The sequence below is a fragment of the Mus musculus genome, chromosome 16 (assembly GCF_000001635.26).
Source record: "Mus musculus strain C57BL/6J chromosome 16, GRCm38.p6 C57BL/6J".
Classification (NCBI taxonomy): domain Eukaryota; kingdom Metazoa; phylum Chordata; class Mammalia; order Rodentia; family Muridae; genus Mus; species Mus musculus.
In genome coordinates this window covers 28825863-28846063 of record NC_000082.6, presented here as the reverse complement: position 1 = coordinate 28846063, position 20201 = coordinate 28825863, and the positions used below count along the sequence as shown (strand labels likewise).

Genomic DNA, 20201 nt, shown 5'->3' with positions numbered 1-20201 from the left:
CTGGGAACTGAACTTGTTTTCCACTTGAACTTTGGCAGGAGTCTTCCCCTCCTCCTCCTCCTCCTCCTCCTCCTCCTCCTCCTCCTCCTCCTCCTCCTCCTCCTCCTCCTCTTCCTCCTCCTCCTTTTACCATTGTTCTTGTTTAATGGGCTTTTAAAGTAGAGGAAGGTCCCTGTCCACTTAGAGCTGGGGATATGAGGTTCAAGCTGCACACCGAGAATAATTAATTAATGTATTTATTTGAATAGACTAACACACTGGGTAAGTTGTAATATACTCTTCCATATGCAAAGCTGTCATGTGTATTTATCATGGTGGGGGTGACTTTTTAAGCCACTGAGTCTGTATCAGTTAAATCATAACTACTTAATCACCCACCATGTCTCAAGACACAAAGAGCCGCTTTTTTAATATCATCTTTTTGAAGCTCTACCTTCACCAGCAACTTGCTAGCCTTGTTTACACACTCTCTCCTTACTTGGTGTTTCCTGTTTCGGCCCTAGGTGTGGAGTGTGGACTTTGCATTGAGCAGGCAAGTTCTCTAGCAGTGAGCTTTGTCCCATAACTCTTCTTTCACTTACGTTTTGAGACAGACTCACACTAAAATGCCCAGGCAGGCCTTGAACCAGAAACCCCTCTTGCCAGCCTCCTGACCTGTGCCAATCAACCTGACCAAATTACTATGTTTTGAAGATTTTATTTTCAACCATGTGTCTATGTCTCTGTGTAGATGTGTGCACCTGTGTGCAGGTACCTGTGTAGCTCCAAGAAGTGTGTCAGATCCTCTGGAGTTGGGTTTACAGGTGGTTGTGAGCTGCCAGCATGGATGCAGGGAACTGAACTTGGCTCCCTCTGGAAGAGCAGTGTGTGTGTGTGTGTGTGTGTGTGTGTGTGTGTGTGTGTGTGTGTTTTCAACCATAGCTTCTCCCTCTGTTTCTCTTAACACAGGCACATTTTTTATTCATAGACTGTTGAAAGTCAGAGAACATGACACACCATTTAGCATAGTCAGTTAATTTGCCGTTAAAGAAACAGAGGCGTGTAGGGGAGGTGACACCAGTCCTGGCAGGCTAGGGAAAGGCCCAGGTGTCTTGCTTTGGACCCTGGGCTTGTCTGTACGGCACTGGCTGAAGAAGGGCCTGCCTCCCTGCTGCTGTGCTCTCAGGGGTGGCCCTGCCCAAGCTCCTTACCTGCCTTGGGATGTCTGGATGTCCTACGAATGGTTTAGCAAAGGAGGAAAGCCGAGCAAAAGAAAGCCTTTCTAGAAAGCTCAGAAATGATCAGAGAGAGGTAGGGAATTGAGGCCCCTCCGGAGCTCTGCATAGGGTAGATCTTTTTGTAAGCCCTGATTCTGTTTTCTGCTGAAGGCCAGCCTCAGGCAGAATTGGGAAATAGGCAGCTTAGTATGGTGCAGTGACTTGCAAACTGATTTCTCTGAAAACAAAACACACACCCTTCTTACCCTCCCCACCTCCGAGGGAAGGAAGGAAGCAAGGAAGGAAGGAGGGAGGGAAGGAGCCATCTGACTTCTAACGCAAACCTAGGAGGATGCCTGCCATCTAAAGCTGTGAGGAGTGGGTCAGGTGCTCCGCATCTCTCCTTGAACTTTACCTTCAGCATCCGCTCTCACTCAGCTGGGCCCATGGGAGGCCTGCCTCTGGGCACTGTTTGGAAAATGTACTGCAGTGTTCTGGATTCAGAACTCTGTAGGTAAACTCCATAACCACTAAGCCTTTTCTTTTCTAAAATCCTTTCTTTAAATCTGTATTTAAAGATTTATCTATTTTATAGGTGTGAGTACACTGTAGCTGTCTTCAGACATACCAGAAGAGGGCATCAGATCCCATTAGAGATGGCTGTGAGCCACCAAGTGGTTGCTAGGATTTGAACTCAGTACCTCTGGGAAAGCCGTCAGTGCTCTTAACCTCTGAGCCATCTCACCAGCCCCAAGTCTGAGTTTCTTAAAGCTGGAGTCCAACATGAGACTTTGGTATTCACTATGTCAGATGGCCTGTAACATGCTTGAGCCATAGGAAGTACACAGAAGCTCCCCCACAACCCGCTTTCCCCCTTTTGTCTCCTCTCACAGGCCTTCTTCGGGAGCCTGGGGTGGGGCTCCCGCACTCTTCAAAGGAACTGCCCTATCCAGGACAACCCAAGCCACTCTGAGACCCTTCAACTTAGGTTAGTCTGTCCATCTCTAGATCCTAGTCTCTGGAAGCTACAGCTTCTAGTGGAGAGGTTTGGTCTCCACCACCAACTACTCCACAGGACACACAGGCAAGGGAATTTCCTCGAGGAGCCCTACAATCACTCAGTGAAAAAAGATGGCCTGCCTTCTGTCCCTGGCTGTGTAGAGTGTAGTCAGGGGCAATTTCCTAGAAAGGTGCAATTTGCTAGAAAGATGGGGTCAGGGTCATCATCCCAAATGGCTAGAACTTAGGACCAGAAAACTTAGTCATACTAAGAAATAAATATCAGTCCAACAGAGGCCTTTAAACCTATATTCAACCTTTAAAAACTGGTTGAAGGTTCAGGAGGCAGACACAGTTGAATCTCTGTAAGTTCAAGGCCAACCTGGTCAAAGCAGTGAGTTCCCAGCCCAGGCACAATTGCATACTATGGTCCTGTCTTTAGTACACAGACATACACATACAGACACACAGACACAGATAGACACACACACACACACACACACACACACACACACAGATAGAGACATATACAGGCACGCATGCACAATATCATACCCTAATGGTTGTAGGAAAAAAAGATTAAGAAGTTGATGTTGGAATTTGGTGACAAGGATAAAAGTCAGTAAAGCCACAGCGTGCAGTGGAGACTCAGTTCCTTGAGTGTCACTTGCAGTCTGGCTAGGGAGACCTTAGCCCTCTCTGGGGTGCTGTGTTCTGCTACGCTTGAGTGCATTTTGCTTACTGTTACTACTTAGTTTACAAAATATTAGCATTTCGAGAAAGCTATATATGAAAGAACAGTATTTGAAGTGTGTTACTGTAACTCTCCGGCTCACCAGCCCTATACACGCCAGCTCATGTATCAAGACAGGCTGTTCGTGGAACACAGTGACCCCCAACACTTAAGAACACAAGGGAACACGAAGCAGAAGTCTCCGTCCTGCTGAAATTCATGGTTTTGTATAAGTCACAGTGTGAGTCTCGTAAACTACCACCCTAAGCAGAATACTGTGCAGAGAGGAAAGGGGCGTGCCCGCGTGCAGCCGTGAACCGCTAGGAGGCAAACACTTTTAAGGCGGGTAGAGTTAGCATCCTTCCTGTAGGTAAGGACATGGGCCAAACACAAACTACAAACGAGAGTGCAGGGGTGGGGGCGCACTGGGAGGTTGGATATCCAAACCAGTGTTCGATTGGTGGAGGATTTTGGGGAATCCTTTCTGGGACAGAAGCTCACGGAGAACATAAGGGGCCATCTAAGACCAGCATTGAAGGGAGATTGGCCTAAACGTGGGCAGTCTTGGCTCCAAGGATGGGGCACTGCCAGAGAACTTGGTGCAGGCTGCCGAGGTGACTGCACGTGTCCTCAGGAAGCCCCTTTGATGGGAGGAGAGGCCAATTAGGAGGCCATGCTGTTATCCGTGGTGTGACGTGATGCCTGAGCTGGTTGTGACAGGGACACACAACAATGGGCTCTGTAGGGAAGACCCCGCACCAGGCAGTTAAGAGACAGGATGTCAAACATTTGACAACTGAATTGATGGCGCCCGACTCTGGGGTACCTGCCTAATGATGACAGATGTGGCGTGTTCAGCAGTAACCATCACTGCTGTGAAGCCAGCTGGATTTAAGTACTCAAGGAGCTTGTGAAGGAGTCAGGAGCTGGGCTCGCCTGATGCCCGTGACTGGTCCATGCTGTCGTATGGGAGAGAAGGCTAGTGGTCCTCAGGCCTCTGTTGGGCGCTCTCTTGAAGCAGGATGGAAGCGCCTTGTTCTTGGCCCCAGGTAAGAAGATGTACCGTTCCCTGCTCCAGTGCTGGTCTAAGGACCAGGGCATGATTTTAGATAGGAAATCAGGTGCAGCAGTTTTGCTAAGTAGAGTTAGCGGGCAGAACACAGCTAAGAACTCTCAGATCTTTATCAGTCTATTGAGGTCATGGGCCTCTTTTCTTCCCTCCATCTGTCCCCTCATTCCTTCCCTCCCACCCTCCTCTTTCCACTCCTCCTCCTCCTCCTTCTCCTCCTCCTCCTCCTCCTGCTCCTGCTCCTTCTCCTCCTCCTCCTCCTCCTGCTCCTCCTCCTCCTCCTCCTCTTCTTCTTCTTCTTCTTCCTCCCCCTCATCCTCCCCCTCCTCCCCCTCCCCCCCTCCTCCTCCTTCTGAGATAGGGCTGACTTCCTAAATAAGAGGATGTCCTTGAATCCCTCATGCCCCCTCCTACCCCCAGTGCTGAGAAGGAAGGACTATTTGAGCCGTTGCCCTGATTGTTTCTTCTTGCAGGGAGTCATCTCATTATTTTTGAGTCTTAATTTATCCCCTTCCTTCTTCGACCCTCATGCGACCTCATCTCTAGTTATTGTTCATCTGTACAGAAAGAGTCGAGGAGGGAACGGCTGGCCAAGCGTGCCCTTGTCATGGTGAATGGCTGAGAGGTTAGGATTACGGCCTAAGGGCTTTGTTCTTCTTCTGCTCTCTGTCAGCCACAGAGTTGATGCTAAACTCCGTGGTTGCGCTCGCTCTTCCCTGGTGCTTCCGAGTGTGTGTGGTCCTTGACTGGCAGCCTCGGCCACCTGGGAAATTACTGGAAATGCAAATTATCCAGGCCTGCCAAAGCAGATAGTTTAGGGGCAGGCCCAGCAAGTCAGATCTTAACAAGTTCGACAGCACCACCACTTGGCACAAGCCAGACGGGCTCATGCAACCCCCTAAGGGAAGGGAAGGGATTGAATAGAAAATAAATTAATATATTAAAAAAAATAAAACAAAACACCACATGTTCCACTAATGCTAAAAGTCGGTGTTGTTCATTGACCCGGCACGTTGTGAACAGATTTATGTTGTATAAAGCAAACTGTGTTTTTCCAGCACTTTCCAAGTTCCAGAAATGGCCCTTGGAGCTTTATATAGCTCTCATTAAGTCTCACGGGAGCCATGTACTATCTCCCCACCCCCTTTTTAAAGAAATGACGAAACTGAAGTTTCAGAAACCCCACAGGGCATAGGGAGAAGGCTCATTCCATAACGCGCCTTGCATGCACTGGCCCAAGTCCAGATCCCTTGCACCCACGTAGGAAGGGAGGTGTGACCGCACGTCTGTAACTCCAGCCTGAGACCTGGAGACAGTGTGTCCTGGGAGCCCACCAGTCAGCTGATCAGTTAAGTCCAAGGGCTACCGGAGACCCCGTCTCAATATACTGAAGAGGACGCCTGGTAGGCCAGACTCTGGCCTGTGCTGGCGCCTGCACGTACGAAGCATCCAGATAACTTTTCCAAATGTTGCAGAGCCCATAAATTGTGAGGCTCGTGTGTATCCTGAATTTATAACGTTCGGATCACACTATCTCCGTTATCTGTTTGGGCATTTTCCCTGTGTCTCTTTTCATCCGGATACCACGGAATTTTATCAGTGAATCAGTGACGTGTGACATCCTGTTAAGTAGGGTTACTGCAAACTGTGTGCAGGTATCAGGGATTAGACAGTGTGAAGCACAGTATCCTGACCCATCTTCAAAGCATATCAGTAAAAGCAGGTATGAATTATACAAAAATTATGTCAAACCTCCAGGCTTTTTAAAGCCACTCTTGCGGTGGAGACTGTACAACTGTAAGGAAAAGTTAGGGAAGTGCGCCCTCCAGTGGAGAGTAAGGAAAATACGCTCTCACACCAAGAACTGTAGTGGGGTTTGTCTCCCTAGCTGGTTTTCTTCAAGACTGAAAATTTCAAGACTTGAGTTTTTCATCTCAAAGTTCGAAGCTGTTACTTTTATCACAAAATGTGGGTCTGTGTCATCTTGTCACTATCTTGGGTGTTGGATTTCTGCATCACAATCAGACCACACTGGGGGTTCTGTCCATCTGTAATCATTTACCTGCCTAACTGTAGAATCTGATCTGAATAGGCTCTTGAAAGGTGTGCAGTGTGAATGTTCCTGCCGGTGTTTAATCCCTTGGGTCAAAATTCAGCTCCGCGGCTGCCGATACCTTTGGAATTGTATACCTGTGTGGCTCTAGACAGTTCAGACTGTGGCATCTTTGGTTTCAAGGCTATCACCGCAGGCCATTCCTGTGCTGCCAGTCCACACACTTGATACTTCTTGGCCCACCCACAGGGTGGAATGTTTAGTCAGTTCTCTCCCTGAGGACTCTCAGCGCAAGCGCACTGTCCACGTATAAGATGGATTTGCCCCCTCTCTGGTGAATGAAGGAGATACAAGTGTGAACAAATAACCATCGGAGAAATCTTAGCAAAAACCATGTTTTGTTTTGTTTTGTTTTGTTTTTTTGTCTTTAAAATGAATACCTGGGAAGTTAGGGATAAGAATGTGTTTCCAGTTGGGACGAATAAGTTCTGTTTTTCCTCATGTGTCCAAGAGTCTCGCCAAAGTTGTGCCTTTGGTAAGTCTCAAAGTAGCTACTCTTCAGACTTTAGCATTTCCTGGTAGTAAACCCAGGCTGGATGCAGTTAAATGTGGATTTAAAATTGGGGGAGAAATTTCAGTGTTGACAGTTTGAAATACACATCTCCTTGAAGGTTGGTTCAGTCCTTTGAGGTGAGACATAGAGACCCAAAAGAATCAAAATCAATCAATCTCTCTCTCTCTCTCTTTCACACACACACAAACACACATGCTCGCATGCATGCATGCACGCGTACACACACACACTCAGCTTAAAAGCTCCATGTAGAGTAAAAGAGCTCTAGGTTGAAAATCAGAGACCCTGGGTTTCCGTTCCCAGCACTTCTGGCTTTGGGCTCTGGCTTTCTAATCTGTGCCACAGCAGTTGTATTAATAACACTGGGAGCCGGATTTGGCTCCACTAATCTGACTCATTCATTCTTTGTAGTCGAACACGCTCATAGCTTAAACTTCATTCCCCAGAGTCCAGGATCTGCAGCTTGCTGCTGATTCAGATGACAGGAGTGTCAAAGGGGCTGCAGGTATGGGCTCCTCTCTCAGGAGCCACCAAGTTGATTGTTGGTGTCTAGCTGGAACAGTGACCACAGCTCTTCATCCTCTGGGAAGCACCGGGGCAGAGGAGCTAGCCTCAAATATTGCTTTCCCATGTAAGCAGCAAGAGGGTGACCTTCAAGGTGGCCTCTGCTGTCATGGGGCAGATGCTGATTTGAGACATTGCAGTGTTTTCTTCAGGCTACTACCCACCTGCACCTCGAACCTGCACAGGTGCACCTCCATAGAGGTTGTGTTCTTGTAGTTTAGTTTTCTTTGATGTCAGCATCTTCAAGTGCAGTAATAAAGTATGTTTTGTTCGTGATATTAAGAGTTAATTTCAGGTAGCTGATTATGTCTTGAAGATACTTCTGTCCTTTATTATCAGTAAGAATGCTGGTAGCTTTTCCAGTGACTGCTTTCCTTGGGAGCTTTGTCTGACCACCCTCTCTCCTGCCTTAGCTTAAAGATGTGTGTTTGCTTGTACTAGAGAACTTTTCTCCTCTGGTGTTGCTCTGGCAGAGTGACGAATTAGGAGCCATCTAGATGATCCGAGGTGGATGGTAGACGGGTTGAGGGCGAGGTTTTAATGTGTCTCACAGAGGTCTCTTCCTCTACTAAGCATCCAAATGCCTACAGCTGCTAGGATTTGATGACTTCGGAGCCTTGCTTTACAGAGTTAGGAATGATGGAGCACGGATGCCCTCTGTTGGCAGTTACTGGGATTTTGACCTTAGCTCGCACGGTAACCATCCCATCAGGGTTGCAAATGATGCTTTGGACAGTCCCAGAGTGGTAGTTTTATCACAGAACAAGACGTGGTACCGCCCTCCCCCCACCCCCGCCTTTAGACTGTTTCATAATTGCTCCATTATCAGGCTTTTTCGTCTGTCTTTGCTTGGGCATATGGGCTAGACACAATTTCTTAGGAAGTCTCAAAATGACAGTATGACACTATCAGATTGACACTGCCGTGCTAAGCATCTTACCCACCCGTCTCATCCTCTGTGAAGAGAGCGTGTCCCAGGATATGTGGTCTATTTGTTTACTCACTTTATATCTGTCCAACTTCCATTGTTGGGTGATACACAAGTTATTGGACACAAGGGGACCAACAGGTAATTGCATAATTAGTAACTAGTGGACAGAAAGATGGAATGTGCATTTGGGATTCGTTCTATACATTTCAGAGGGATAGGGATGGTCTGATCCAAAGTAGAAGCTACCTCCTTACACACACACACACACACACACACACACACACACACACACACTCACACTCACACTGCAAGCCTTACCTTCTCCTGTTCAGTTCATATTTAGGAATGGCCTGTACTGAAGGCAGACACGAGATGCACACCTAAGTAGGACACGGACTCATCATGGCTCTGAAAAGAGATTCAGGAAAGGCAAAAGTATCTGTGGACTGGCCAGCAGAATTAGGTAAGCAACAAGGCAGTGACTGATCAGACAAGATGCAGATTGTAAACACCCTTGCTGATGTGAGAGCCCAGTGACCTTTGGGGCAGTTGTGCATAGATCTTGTTTTATAAGGCATACAGCGGGGACACATTATACATAGAACCGGATATCACAAGTAGGCCATTATAGTGCTGACCTGTATGACTCTTGCCATGGTCAATTGGGCCTCCGAGCTGGGTAAGTTCATCGCTAAGAACGTGGCAGGGAGCAGCTGAGCCCTTCAGTCAGAGGAGGGAGCAAAGTGGGCAGAGGTCAGTGTAAGCTGAGGAGGGCTGACTCTCTGGGCAGCTACGGGAACCCATCCTGGCTTCACAGCTGCGGCCTTTGCCTAGATTCTGCTTTCTCTCCCATGTGGGTAAGGACTATGCTCGGGGCTCCCTTCTGAACTTTGTGGTTGTGGATGGAGCAGTGGGTGGCTCTTGGAGGTAGGAAGCTGTCCTGCTGCCGGAATTGCCTGTCCTAGCTCTAGATGAACTGCGGAGCAGACTGGGGACGCAGTAGGCCATCAAGAGCGCCCCTCTCCCAAGCTCACACACACTCAGTACTGTGTCCTATCTTCACACATCAGGAAGAAGTAAAATCAAGTCTATAATAAAAGACAATAGCTTTTTGTTGTTGTTTAGATCTAGAACACTGTATATGGTATTGCATGGGGCCATTATCCATTATATGTCTTGAAGTGTCTGTGGGTGATATTACATGGCATTTGGTTACACTTTAACATATTGTAGCATACAAATGAGATAGTGAGTGATAATTGGCAAGTATGATTCTCACAACATTTTCCACCGTTGCATAGTTTCAGAGATGCCCACAGTAAACTGACATTAAGACAAGTTCTTTAGCCAATGGTAGTTTTAAATTTCTTTAGAGGACTCCCTTCCCCTAACCCCAGACTCATGTAGCCTGGAACTTAAAGCCTCTATGATGGGATAATAATGGGACCATTCTAGGCACAGTGGCAAGCCTGGCACTGCTTCTGCCGCCTGCCTTTTGATGAACATGGACTCTTGCCGTAGGCAGCATGGGATAGCATGTCCAGCCTTCCTTGTTCTCCTCCTCTCTGTCTCCTCTTAGTGTCTGTGAGGCTTCGTTTCCTTCACAGCCCTTAGAGGAACCTCCTGCTCCTTTTTCCTCAGAGTACCTGAGTGGGGTAGGGTACTCGGGTGTGACTGTGTTAGATGCTGTCCACAGGGGAAGAAGGCTGACTTCCAGAGCTGGGGCAGGGCTTAGTTAGTGCTTTTGGTAATCTGATCCCGAGCCCAGCTCTTTAACTAGGTAGTGGAAGCTTCCAGGTTGGGGGCGGAGGGGGATCTTTCCTATGACCGCTGACTCGTTCACCACATATTCTTTATTTTCTAGGCATACATAGCTAACTAGTATCATTTAAATTTTTGTTTTAAACTTACAAACTGGCTGTAAAAGTAATCTTGCACAAATTGGAGTAGAAAAGCGATCTTCTTAACTCTAGTGTACTGTGGTATCCTTCTAAAGGCTTGAACATCTATGAGTGTTTGGCTCCCCTGCGAGAGGGTAATATCAAGAGTAGTGTGGAGTAGGAGAACAGGGAATCAACTCGAGTTTAAATCCCTCTTAAACTCCCTTCTAAAAGCCAGGCAGTTTCTCCACTGGTGTCTACTTGATTTCCCCAGATGGAAAGGGGGAGCGACCACCTTCTGTCAGGCAGACAGATGAGTTGATACGGGTGACGCGTTTAGCCTATACCTTAGTGCGCAGCTGCGCCCGTCAGTGCAGTATCTTTCTCAGCCTGCGAACTTCAGGAGCCTGAGCTATACATACAGTTCAACACCCCCACACCCACTGCTATGGTGTAACACGCTCTGTCTTTAAAACTGAAATGGTAGCTTGGGGAGTTATGGCAGCAGCTCCATTGCAAAATAGAAATGACAGCCCAAGGCACACGTAACTCACAGAGCTCACATACGAGCAGCACAAGGTCCCCAGGTGCTAGACCCCAGTGGTCCCTGGGTATGTCACTGCCACCGTCACCGGAGCTGCACTGGGACATCAGAAGGATGTTGAAGTCAGCCATTGGTGTCTGGGTTTAGTAGCAGGCCCTTGTGTTGGACAATTCCCTTGAAAGTCTTTTACCCAGGCTCCATCACAAGCTTTCAATTTTAGTTCTTCTCTCTGCTGACTGTTAGGACTGGTCATTCCTTGAGGATCCTAGTGCTTTCAGTCAGCACTGTCAGAAAACTGCGTGGTGGAGAGGCATCCCACAATAGTGGGCTTGCTTTTTATTCCTGTTCATGCTACAGACGCCGATGACAGGTAAAGCCCATTTCTCCTTTATTAGCACGATCCGATCGTCCATTGTTAGAAGGACTCCCTTGGCCTTCTTGAATTGTCCATTCTCCAGGGCTAGCATCTCCCCACTCCTTTCCATTCTCCTGTGTTCTGGCTGGGACCCTTATTCACTTCCCTCCATGGTTTTCATTTCAACTTTCAACTTACGTTCATCGTGTGTGATTTATCTGTTTGGGCTGCTTGTCAGATATTCCTGGATCTCTTCTATCCCAGCATGTGGGAAGGGCATACTTTCTTCTCTGTGGTCGGTTGGCTGGGGCAGTGTACTAGTTTGGGACCCTGAATTGTGAATGCAAGGATGTGTGATTTCTAGCCATAGCTCTCACTTCTGGGTGGGATTGCTTCCTCAGCTCTTGTCCTGGGTTAAGGGATGGAGAACCCTCGGTTTACCTACCCTTGTGGACTGTAAATCTTTGCTCTTCGACTCACTGAGATGTTAGGTTTGTTATTCAGCACGATGTCCCCTCCCCTGTCTGAGGCAGCAGACATCTCCCTTCACCCATTGTGCACAGGAGGCCATCTCTCTTCACCTGGGTATCCCCAGTGTCTGTGGGTATAAATACTTACATCCTGTGCGTGAATAAATTACACTAGTTTTCAGTCCGTTTTCTTCCCCAGTAAACTTAACATTCCTGGGTGATTCAAGTAATTTGGATTACACCTCAAACGAGACAGTAGAAACGAACCCCTCCACCCCCCATCCCCCACCCCACCCCTGGGTCTTTAGGCAGAGGTGGCTTGGACTCAGCTCACTTAAGTTTGACAGTCTCCATGAAAAGGGTTTTGGCTGTTTTACGTGTAGTTTCTTTCTTTCTTTTTGTTTTTCCCCGAGACGGAGTTTCTTTGTGTAGCCCTGGCTGTCCTGGAACTCACTTTGTAGACCAGGCTGGCGTCGAACTCAGAAATCCGCCTGCCTCTGCCTCCCGAGTGCTGGGATTAAAGGCGTGCGACACCATGCCTGGCTTATATGTAGTTTCTAAGCCATCTTTCTATTTTAACATGCGCTCACCCCCCACCCCCGGGCACCATGCTGACGGAGGTTCTTTGAGAAAGGAACAGTTTTCATTCTTGGGCATGACTGTGAGAAGCCAGTAAGTTATGAGTTATGGAAACCACACCTTGTGAGCATCCTCAGAACTGAGTACAGTGCTCCTAAGTGGGAAATGTGTTGCCACCTTGTACAAGTCTGGACTCCTAGGGTAGAGACTGGCAGCTAGGCAACCAACCACTCGCTGCAGGGTGTACTTGGCGTGTTACCATGGCTACCTTACAGCCTTACAGTTGTTACTCTCCAGTTTTTGTCCATGGAAAGTGAGGCATAGCGAGCTTTATTACGCCATTCCTTGTAGGTGTCTCAGACTCAGCCCTCATGCTGTCTACGAGAGCTTGGTAGAGTTGGACAGGGCCACTGACTTTCAGAACTTGTTTTGAAAGGAAAATAATGAAATCCTGAGGCTTTTGTTTCTCCTTTCCCTACTTGATTTCTTGACAGTCAGTACACCATCTTATCCCAGATGCTGCCAGCCCTTCTGTGATCCACATGTAATTAATGAGGTTTTAAAAATGATTGAAATGCATGATGCATTGTACGAAGCAGTCACCTTCCAATTCCCCAAGTCTGTTCTAGGCATGGGAGAATAAAGCCTTGACTACAAGGAGCCGGTAGGCTTTGCCTGTGATGGTGTAGCTTTCATTGGCTGATCCTCTGCTTGTATCAGTGCCACGTGCGGGTTCGCTATCAGCCGATTTAGGAGGGAGAGAACACCTCAGGACAAGCCACTGTCATTGGTGGTGAAAGGGCTCTCGTTAGTCCAGGTCAAGGCCTCTAAGGAGCTGTAGAAGCTGTTCTGTCCGCAGAGCACAGTGAATGGTGGGGTCCAGCTTGCTCCATTTGCCAAACTCTGTTTCCACCAACGTGCTGCGACCCAAGGACGTGTCCCTGGGCCAGCAGAAGTTTTGTTACCTTCAAAGGAGAGGTTCCTTCATTCATTTCACCTCATGGAATGTTTTGTGTGCCTTGAATGTGCTAGAGGCTCTTTTTGGGTCCCTTTAATTAGATCTCTAAACCACTCTATGCAGCGAGTCTAGTTTAGCGGAAGGGGGAACACAGATGAGCAAAACGAACTGTGTGTAGACACTTGGTGGCCACTCAGATGATGGTTTATTTATTTGCTTAAATGAGGAACTGGACGCTCAGGAAGGTTAAATATCTTATCAGGCTCATCTAAATTGTAAATGGCAAACTCGGGGCACCCTCCCAGGGCCTCTTGTTCTGGCCCCAGAACTCATGTATATTGATTAGGGTCCAAATGGACAAAGCTCAAGGAAACTCTTCAGTCCTTCTCACTCTTGTCTACTGAGACTGAATAGTCACGGCCATTGCCACGTCTTGATTTTTAATCAGATTTTCAAAGTGTTAAGTAAAACTCTACGCAGTTGTCTAAGCAGTTGTGCAAAAATAAAACCAACTCGTTGGCTTATAAAATGTTGCCATAATGTGAACGGTAACGGTAACTGGGAGATTGCTGGGCAGCTAGGAGGCTCGGCTCACAGTGCCCCGTGTCTCCAGCATCATGCAGTCTATTTATCTGGGTATATTAATGATGTTTTCCAAGGGTGATTGGGCCCATTATTTCTTGATAAATGTAAGTAGCTAGATATGATCTGTCACTGGTCCAAGGTCACAGGAAAGCTTCCAGCCGCAGAAACACAAAGCCAGCGCTTGGTCTGGCCAGCCTCGCTGCTTCCTCTCCAAGGCATTTTACATTCAGGTCAAGCCGGGTCCTCGTCCCAGAGAGAGCAGTATAGACATGTGACATGCTGACCTCTGCAGCGTGTATGAGAGCAGGGCACTGCTCTCTACTATGTCACCAAAGCTCTGTAGCCGTCCATCAGTTGTGTCCCCTCAGAATCGTAGGTGCTTGTTTTTGTAACCCCCCCACCCCACCCCCCCCACACACATAGTGAGAGACTCCAGATAGATGGTTTCTTTTATTTAAAGTATGAATGAGGGAATGCCAAAACCTACAAATTGGGGCCATTAAGAATTCTATAGATGGTGCTGTTCTTAGAAGAAGAGAGCCCTGCCCACATCTAAGGATGCTTCTTGGAATCTTGAGTGAGCTTAACAAAGGCATTTCTTCCTGCAGAGTAGAAACCATGATATATTTACAAGAACTTTCGTATTCTTTTACCAGCCAAGGGCACTGTTACCTTAGAGGGTGTATCAGAGTCACCGAGAACTTTGACACTGCCGTCCCTCACTGTGCCTGTCGTCCCTCACTGTGCTAGTTGTTAAGAATCTCTGCCTCGAGAAGGCTCTGTTTGTTAAGTGTGTGTGTGTCACACGAGCTGAAGCCAAAGAAGTGGTAGCTTACCCCAAACCAGCAAGATGCTGAGATGATATTCATATAGCTAACCAAAGAATATTTATCTAAGTTGCTATAATTACAAGACATTAAAACTTTACAATTCTTTCTCCAGTGTTTGTGTGTGTGTGTTTAAAAGAACCTCTCCATATACGCTTACCCACCAAGTATTTATTAAATGAGGTCTCTGAAGATGGGACATTTGCATCTTATGTGTGATGTTAACAGTCCAGCATTGTGTATGTAGTGACGGAGTTAATTTGGTTCCACTAATCAGATTCAACAGGTGCTGTTTCTGAACTGATTTACCTCTTAAAACAGTGTGGCAAGGCCAAGTCTGCTCCCGAGGACTTAGGGAGATGGGCAGCCCCCTGTTCTTTTCCTTGATCTTCTGAAGATCCACAAAGTAGCAGGGTGTAAATGGTGTGGAGCTCAGCCCCGAGCCTTGAGGCCCCAGCGTCTATACTATTAAAGTCTTTAACAGTAGAAAGTATGCAATAAAGCAAATTCAAGGCATAGAACAGCAGTTCTTAACCTGTGGGCAGTGACCCCTTTGGCAAACTTCTCTCTCTAAAAATACTTACATTACGATTCATAGCAGTAGCAAGGTTACAGTTATGAAGTAACAACAAAAATAATTTTACTGTTGGGGGTCACTACAACGTGGGGAACTGTATTAAAGGATTCTAGCATTAGGGAAGTTTTGAGAACTACTAGCATGGAGGGTTATGGGAAGATGGCTTTACTGTAGCGTTTCTTAGGAGCAAGGACAAGCCAGTGTTTCTGGGGAGAGCATATTTGGGAAAGCTATTCTCTGTCCTTTTGTTCCTACTACGGAGCTTGTGGGCTGGTGTGGCCTCTGGTGCTCTGCCCCTGACTTCAGATGTGACCAGTGGCAAAAGGGAATCCATTCAGAGATTCACTTGTTGCAACCAACCCTGCAGCCACCTGAGCACTGAACTCCCAGGCCCTCCCTCCGTGTTCTCTTCCAGACCCTGGCAATCCATCTGCCATGGTAGCTAATGTCAGCTCAGCTTGGCTTAAACTTAAGTCGGACAAGTCTGCAAGGAGGATGCCTTGGGGTGGAGAGAGCTGGGAAAGGCTCCGTTTGCCTTCCGTTTTGTAAAACTGCAGACTAGTGGGCTCAAGAAGGCCAAACGGAAGTACGGGCATCATTGGAGGAACATGGTCTTAGCAACTAAGTTCTCAACTTCTGAGAGTGTCACAAACAAACGTCCATGAAGGTCTGCAGGTTTGAGAGAACCAGTGTTCACAATCAGCCTAAATCCTGAATTGTAGGATTTGACCAAACACTTTATCACATTGGCCCCTTGAAAAGTTAATTTTAACTAGGCTTGGAAGGGGCACTTAGAAGTCGTACTGTGTGGCAGGCAGGGATGTTCCTTTTGTGGGGTGGTAAAAGTGGCTAGCAGAGGGAGTTTTTAGCTCCCCCCACCCACCCCAGGAATGTTTGTTATACCAAGTAAAGGTGTCAACAGCCTCTCCAATCAAGCAGAGGGAGAAGGGAACTTTTAGCTATTTTTCACCCAAATCTGCCTATAAGAAAGCTGTTAGAAGAATCCAAAGCAGGGCTCAAATGGTACTTGTCAGACAACTAGGTACTTTGTAACAATTTGTTACAGATTGTTAATGTGTAAACTGTGTTGGTGATTAGATTGGGGTTAGGTGGTATTCTTAGGGAAAGCTTGCTCTTAAGTAGGATGCAAAAACATAAAAAAAAAATTTGAGGTGTTTATACCCAAGAGGAGATAACAGTGGTTGCCCACTTCATTTCCAAATCATTTCCTAACCCCAGCACAGCACTCCACTCTGCATTGTCTACAGTGGTCCAAGGAATCACCCACTAAATCGCCCATAGTTGCACACACGGCAGCTTTTGTACCTCTGGGCAGGCGCCAGTCAGAAAGGTCAGATGATGTGCTAGAGATAGGAACACATTGTCCCTTGAAAGCCTCTGCGGTCACATTGTGGACTTCGGGTTCAGAAGCTGTTCACGCTGGGAGGAGAAGCTGGGTGAAGGAGGAGTCTGCTTTGGCAAAACCCTGGGCCTGACCTGACTTTTCACGTGATGACATCAGATGGCTTCAGAATAGAGAACAGGGACAGTAGAGACACAGGGGATGAGATGCAGGTAGGATTTGGCAGGACAAGGTCAGGGAGAGTTGGAGCGTACGGAAGCTCTCAGACTAAATGACTGAGTGTGTGGAGAGCCTGTTAGTCAAGGGGCCAACTTGGGGAGAGCTGGCCTGGTTTATGGTGAAAATAGTTTGCACGCTAATGATCTACCAGAGCCCTTCCACCTGGGAAAGGGCAGACCCTGGTGCTGGTAAGAAAGAATAGTGTCATTGTTAGCAGGATGTGTGCAGCACCTGAGATCTGGTTTTGTACTGGGGTGTGTGTGTGTGTGTGTGTGTGTGTGTGTGTGTGTGTGTGTGTTTAAAGATTTATTTATTTATTTATTATATGTAAGTACACTGTAGCTGTCTTCAGCCACACCAGAAGAGGGCATCAGATCTCATTGCAGATGGTTGTGAGCCACCATGTGGTTGCTGGTATTTGAACTCAGGATCTCCAGAAGAGCAGTCAGTGCTCTTAACCGCTGGGCCATCTCTCCGGCCCTACTGGTGTGTTTTATTCTCGGAGGTCAGAGCTTTCCTTAATAACACGCACATAGCCGTGTGCTTCCTGTAATGGTGTTTTCTCTTTTTGTTCCTAGGAATGGTGCAAAAGCTAGATCAAAAACTTCCCGTGGCCAACGAGTATCTGTTGCTCTCCGGAGGAGTCCGGGAAGGTGTGGTGGACCTGGACCTAGATGAGTTAAACGTCTATGCCCGGGGCACTGACTACGATATGGACTTTACCCTTCTGGTGCCCGCCCTTAAGCTGCATGACCGTAACCAGCCTGTGACGCTCGATATGCGCCACTCAGCCCTGTGCCACTCCTGGCTGAGCCTCAGGCTCTTTGATGAGGGGACAATCAGTAAATGGAAAGGTTGCTGCACAATCGCCGATCACATCAACGGTGCCACCAACTACTTCTTCTCCCCCACCAAAGTGGCTGACTGGTTCTATGACTCCATCAGCATCGTCCTCTCGGAGATACAGAAGAAACCCCAGAGAGGGATGCCGAAGGTGGAGAAGGTAGAGAAGAACGGTACCATCATCTCCATCATTCTGGGCGTGGGGAGCAGCCGCATGTTGTACGACATCGTCCCCGTGGTGTCCTTCAAAGGCTGGCCCGCGGTGGCTCAGAGCTGGCTCATGGAGAACCACTTTTGGGATGGGAAGATCACCGAAGAAGAGGTCATCAGTGGCTTCTACCTGGTGCCAGCTTGCTCCTACAAAGGCAAGAAGGACAATGAGTGGCGACTGTCCTTCGCCAGGAGCGAGGTACAACTGAAGAAGTGCATTTCAGGCAGTCTAATGCAGGCCTACCAAGCCTGCAAAGCCATCATCATCAAACTCCTGTCGAGGCCCAAGGCCATCAGCCCTTATCACCTGCGGAGCATGATGCTCTGGGCCTGTGATCGACTCCCTGCCAGCTACTTGGCTCAAGAAGACTATGCAGCCCACTTTTTGCTGGGCCTCATTGACGACCTGCAGCACTGCCTGGTCAACAAGATGTGCCCTAATTATTTCATCCCTCAGTGCAACATGCTGGAGCATCTGTCAGAGGAGACAGTCATGCTCCACGCCCGGAAGCTCTCCTCGGTTCGCTCCGATCCCGCAGAGCACCTGCGCACCGCCATTGAGCACGTGAAGGCAGCCAATCGGCTGACGCTGAAGCTCCAGCGTCGGGGCAGCACCACCAGCATCCCCTCCCCACAGTCGGATGGCGGGGACCCCAATCAGCCTGATGACCGTCTGGCAAAAAAACTGCAGCAGCTAGTGACTGAGAATCCAGGGAAGTCCATCTCGGTCTTTATTAACCCCGATGACGTCACGAGGCCCCATTTCAGAATCGATGATAAATTTTTCTGAGTGTTTTGTTGACTTTTTTCCCCCTATCTTTCTTGGTTCTAAAATTTACGTACCGTGTAGTGTGATTTGTGACTGTCGTTCTGTTTTTTACATATCCAGCTAACATTGGACTTGGTAAGAACACAGGTTCTGCAGGATGGTGCGGGCTCTGAAACAGTATTATTACTATTTCATATTCTGCCTGATTTTGCTGTTTGTTTTCTAGTTATTGTGGATTTTTATTTTTCTTGGTTTTCATTGTTTTAAAGGAGAACTTGAGCCATAGACGACACTGCCCACGAATCCTCTTGCTTGCTTTCTGTCCCACACCCAGTGTAGATTTGTTGGTGGGTTTGGGGGAACACATCTCCTCCTGGCATATTTGAACACATTCTCTTCCTCTTCGGCTGATGTTCTGTCTTTGACCTCGTTCTTCTCCCGAGTTTTCACTGAGAGTCCTAAGAACCTGCGGCCCTGTGCATGCTGGCTGCGTTTATTTCTTTGCACCAGCAGTCAGAACAGTTTCCCCTTTCTACGAGACATGGAAACTTCAAGAGAGAGAGAGAGAGTGATGTCTATTGTGTTTCTGAGCAACCTCATTGAATGTAATTGTTCTCGAATCAGCAAACATTGGATGGTTTGGAGGGAGGGTTTGATAGCTTTCCAAACAGAATTAAGGTTTCCAAATGTTAGTTTTAGTGTTTGTAATTATTTGAAGCCTTATTTAAATCCTATTAAGGAGCACACCATTCTAATTGTTATTTGCACTAATGAAGTCTTTGCCATTGTCATAAGCTTCGATGTGTGTTTTAGCGTCCATTGACATCTCTCTGGAAAAGGCTGTTGTCGCCTCTCGTTTAGTCCAGTTCTCCCGGTCAGTAGGATGAGTCTCTACATTTTGTCTAGTTCTCCTTTCATTGTGGGTCCCGTTTTGCCCTCTTTGATAGCTCTGGTTTCTGCCTTACTGAGGGGAGTTCTTAAAGCTTTATACCTATTCACTGACCATCTGAAGCTGGGGGAGATAGGAGATAATACTTGATCAAGTGGGTGTCTTTGTATTTATTTCTTTGAGGGAGGGGTTCTAGAGATCTTCTCTTCCCCCTTTTCTTTTATAAAGTCCCTTTACGTCTCCTGAGATCTTGAGGGAAACTGACAGGCAGAATTGTTCCCAGATTGAAGATAACCATGCCTGTTCAAAGCAGGTGTCACTGTAGAGCAGGAACCAGGAAATACCTAGGTAGCTCTGTTGGAAGAAGGGAGTCCTATTATCTGACAGGAACTATTTGCCAGATTTGGGTGCTTCAGGGTGTGTTGGCCCCTGTTTGGGTGTGAACTCAAGGCAAACCGTGGTGCTTGAGTCGTGGACGGCCCTGCTGACATAGATGACACCGATGATGTCTGCTGATGGAAGAGTCAAGCAAGCAACAGTGGCTGTTTTGGTCTTGAGTGTCCAGACTCATATAGGTTGGATTTTGGCCAGTTGGAATCAGGCTCTTGGAGTTTTGCATGGGAATTAATGTAATGCTTATAAATCACTCAACAATCTCAAGTCAAACACAAAAATAAAAGAGAAACATACTGGCCTTGGAATTCTGTTGTCATTATTACTTTGTCATCTCAAAGCCCCTCCCCCTCTTCTTTCCTCCTGTTTTTACCATTATAGTCGCGTGACTATAATGGACTCTAGCTTTTCCAGCCTGGGCTGAGTGTGCTGGGATGTCAAGTATGTATCTGTGAAATGCGATTTCGGGACCAGCTATGGTTCCGTGTCACCCGTTCCCTCTCTCAGAGTGTCCTGGCGCTGATGCACACTTGGGCTGGGAGAATGAAGCCGAGTCCAGAACGGATGGTGTCTGCAGGATCCTGGTCCGGATGAAAGTGAGAACTGGGTTTGGGTAGCTTC

General features: G+C 47.5%; 1 protein-coding gene across 4 annotated transcripts in view; it reads left to right on the top strand.

Moving 5' to 3' along the window:
* Positions 1 to 19888, top strand: part of Mb21d2 (Mab-21 domain containing 2) — a 103537-nt gene extending 83649 nt beyond the window's left edge. For 2 of the 4 annotated variants that reach the window (NM_177718.3, XM_006522117.1), the window contains exon 2: positions 17055 to 19888. In NM_177718.3, the coding sequence (NP_808386.2) occupies positions 17055 to 18319 (1265 nt within the window). In that variant the 3' untranslated portion in view covers positions 18320 to 19888. Of the gene's footprint in view, positions 1 to 8451; positions 8583 to 16486; positions 16665 to 17054 lie in introns of those variants that run through there. The other 2 variants (XM_030249109.1, XM_006522115.4) reach the window with 2 other exon arrangements.
* Positions 19889 to 20201: the final 313 nt, after the last annotated feature.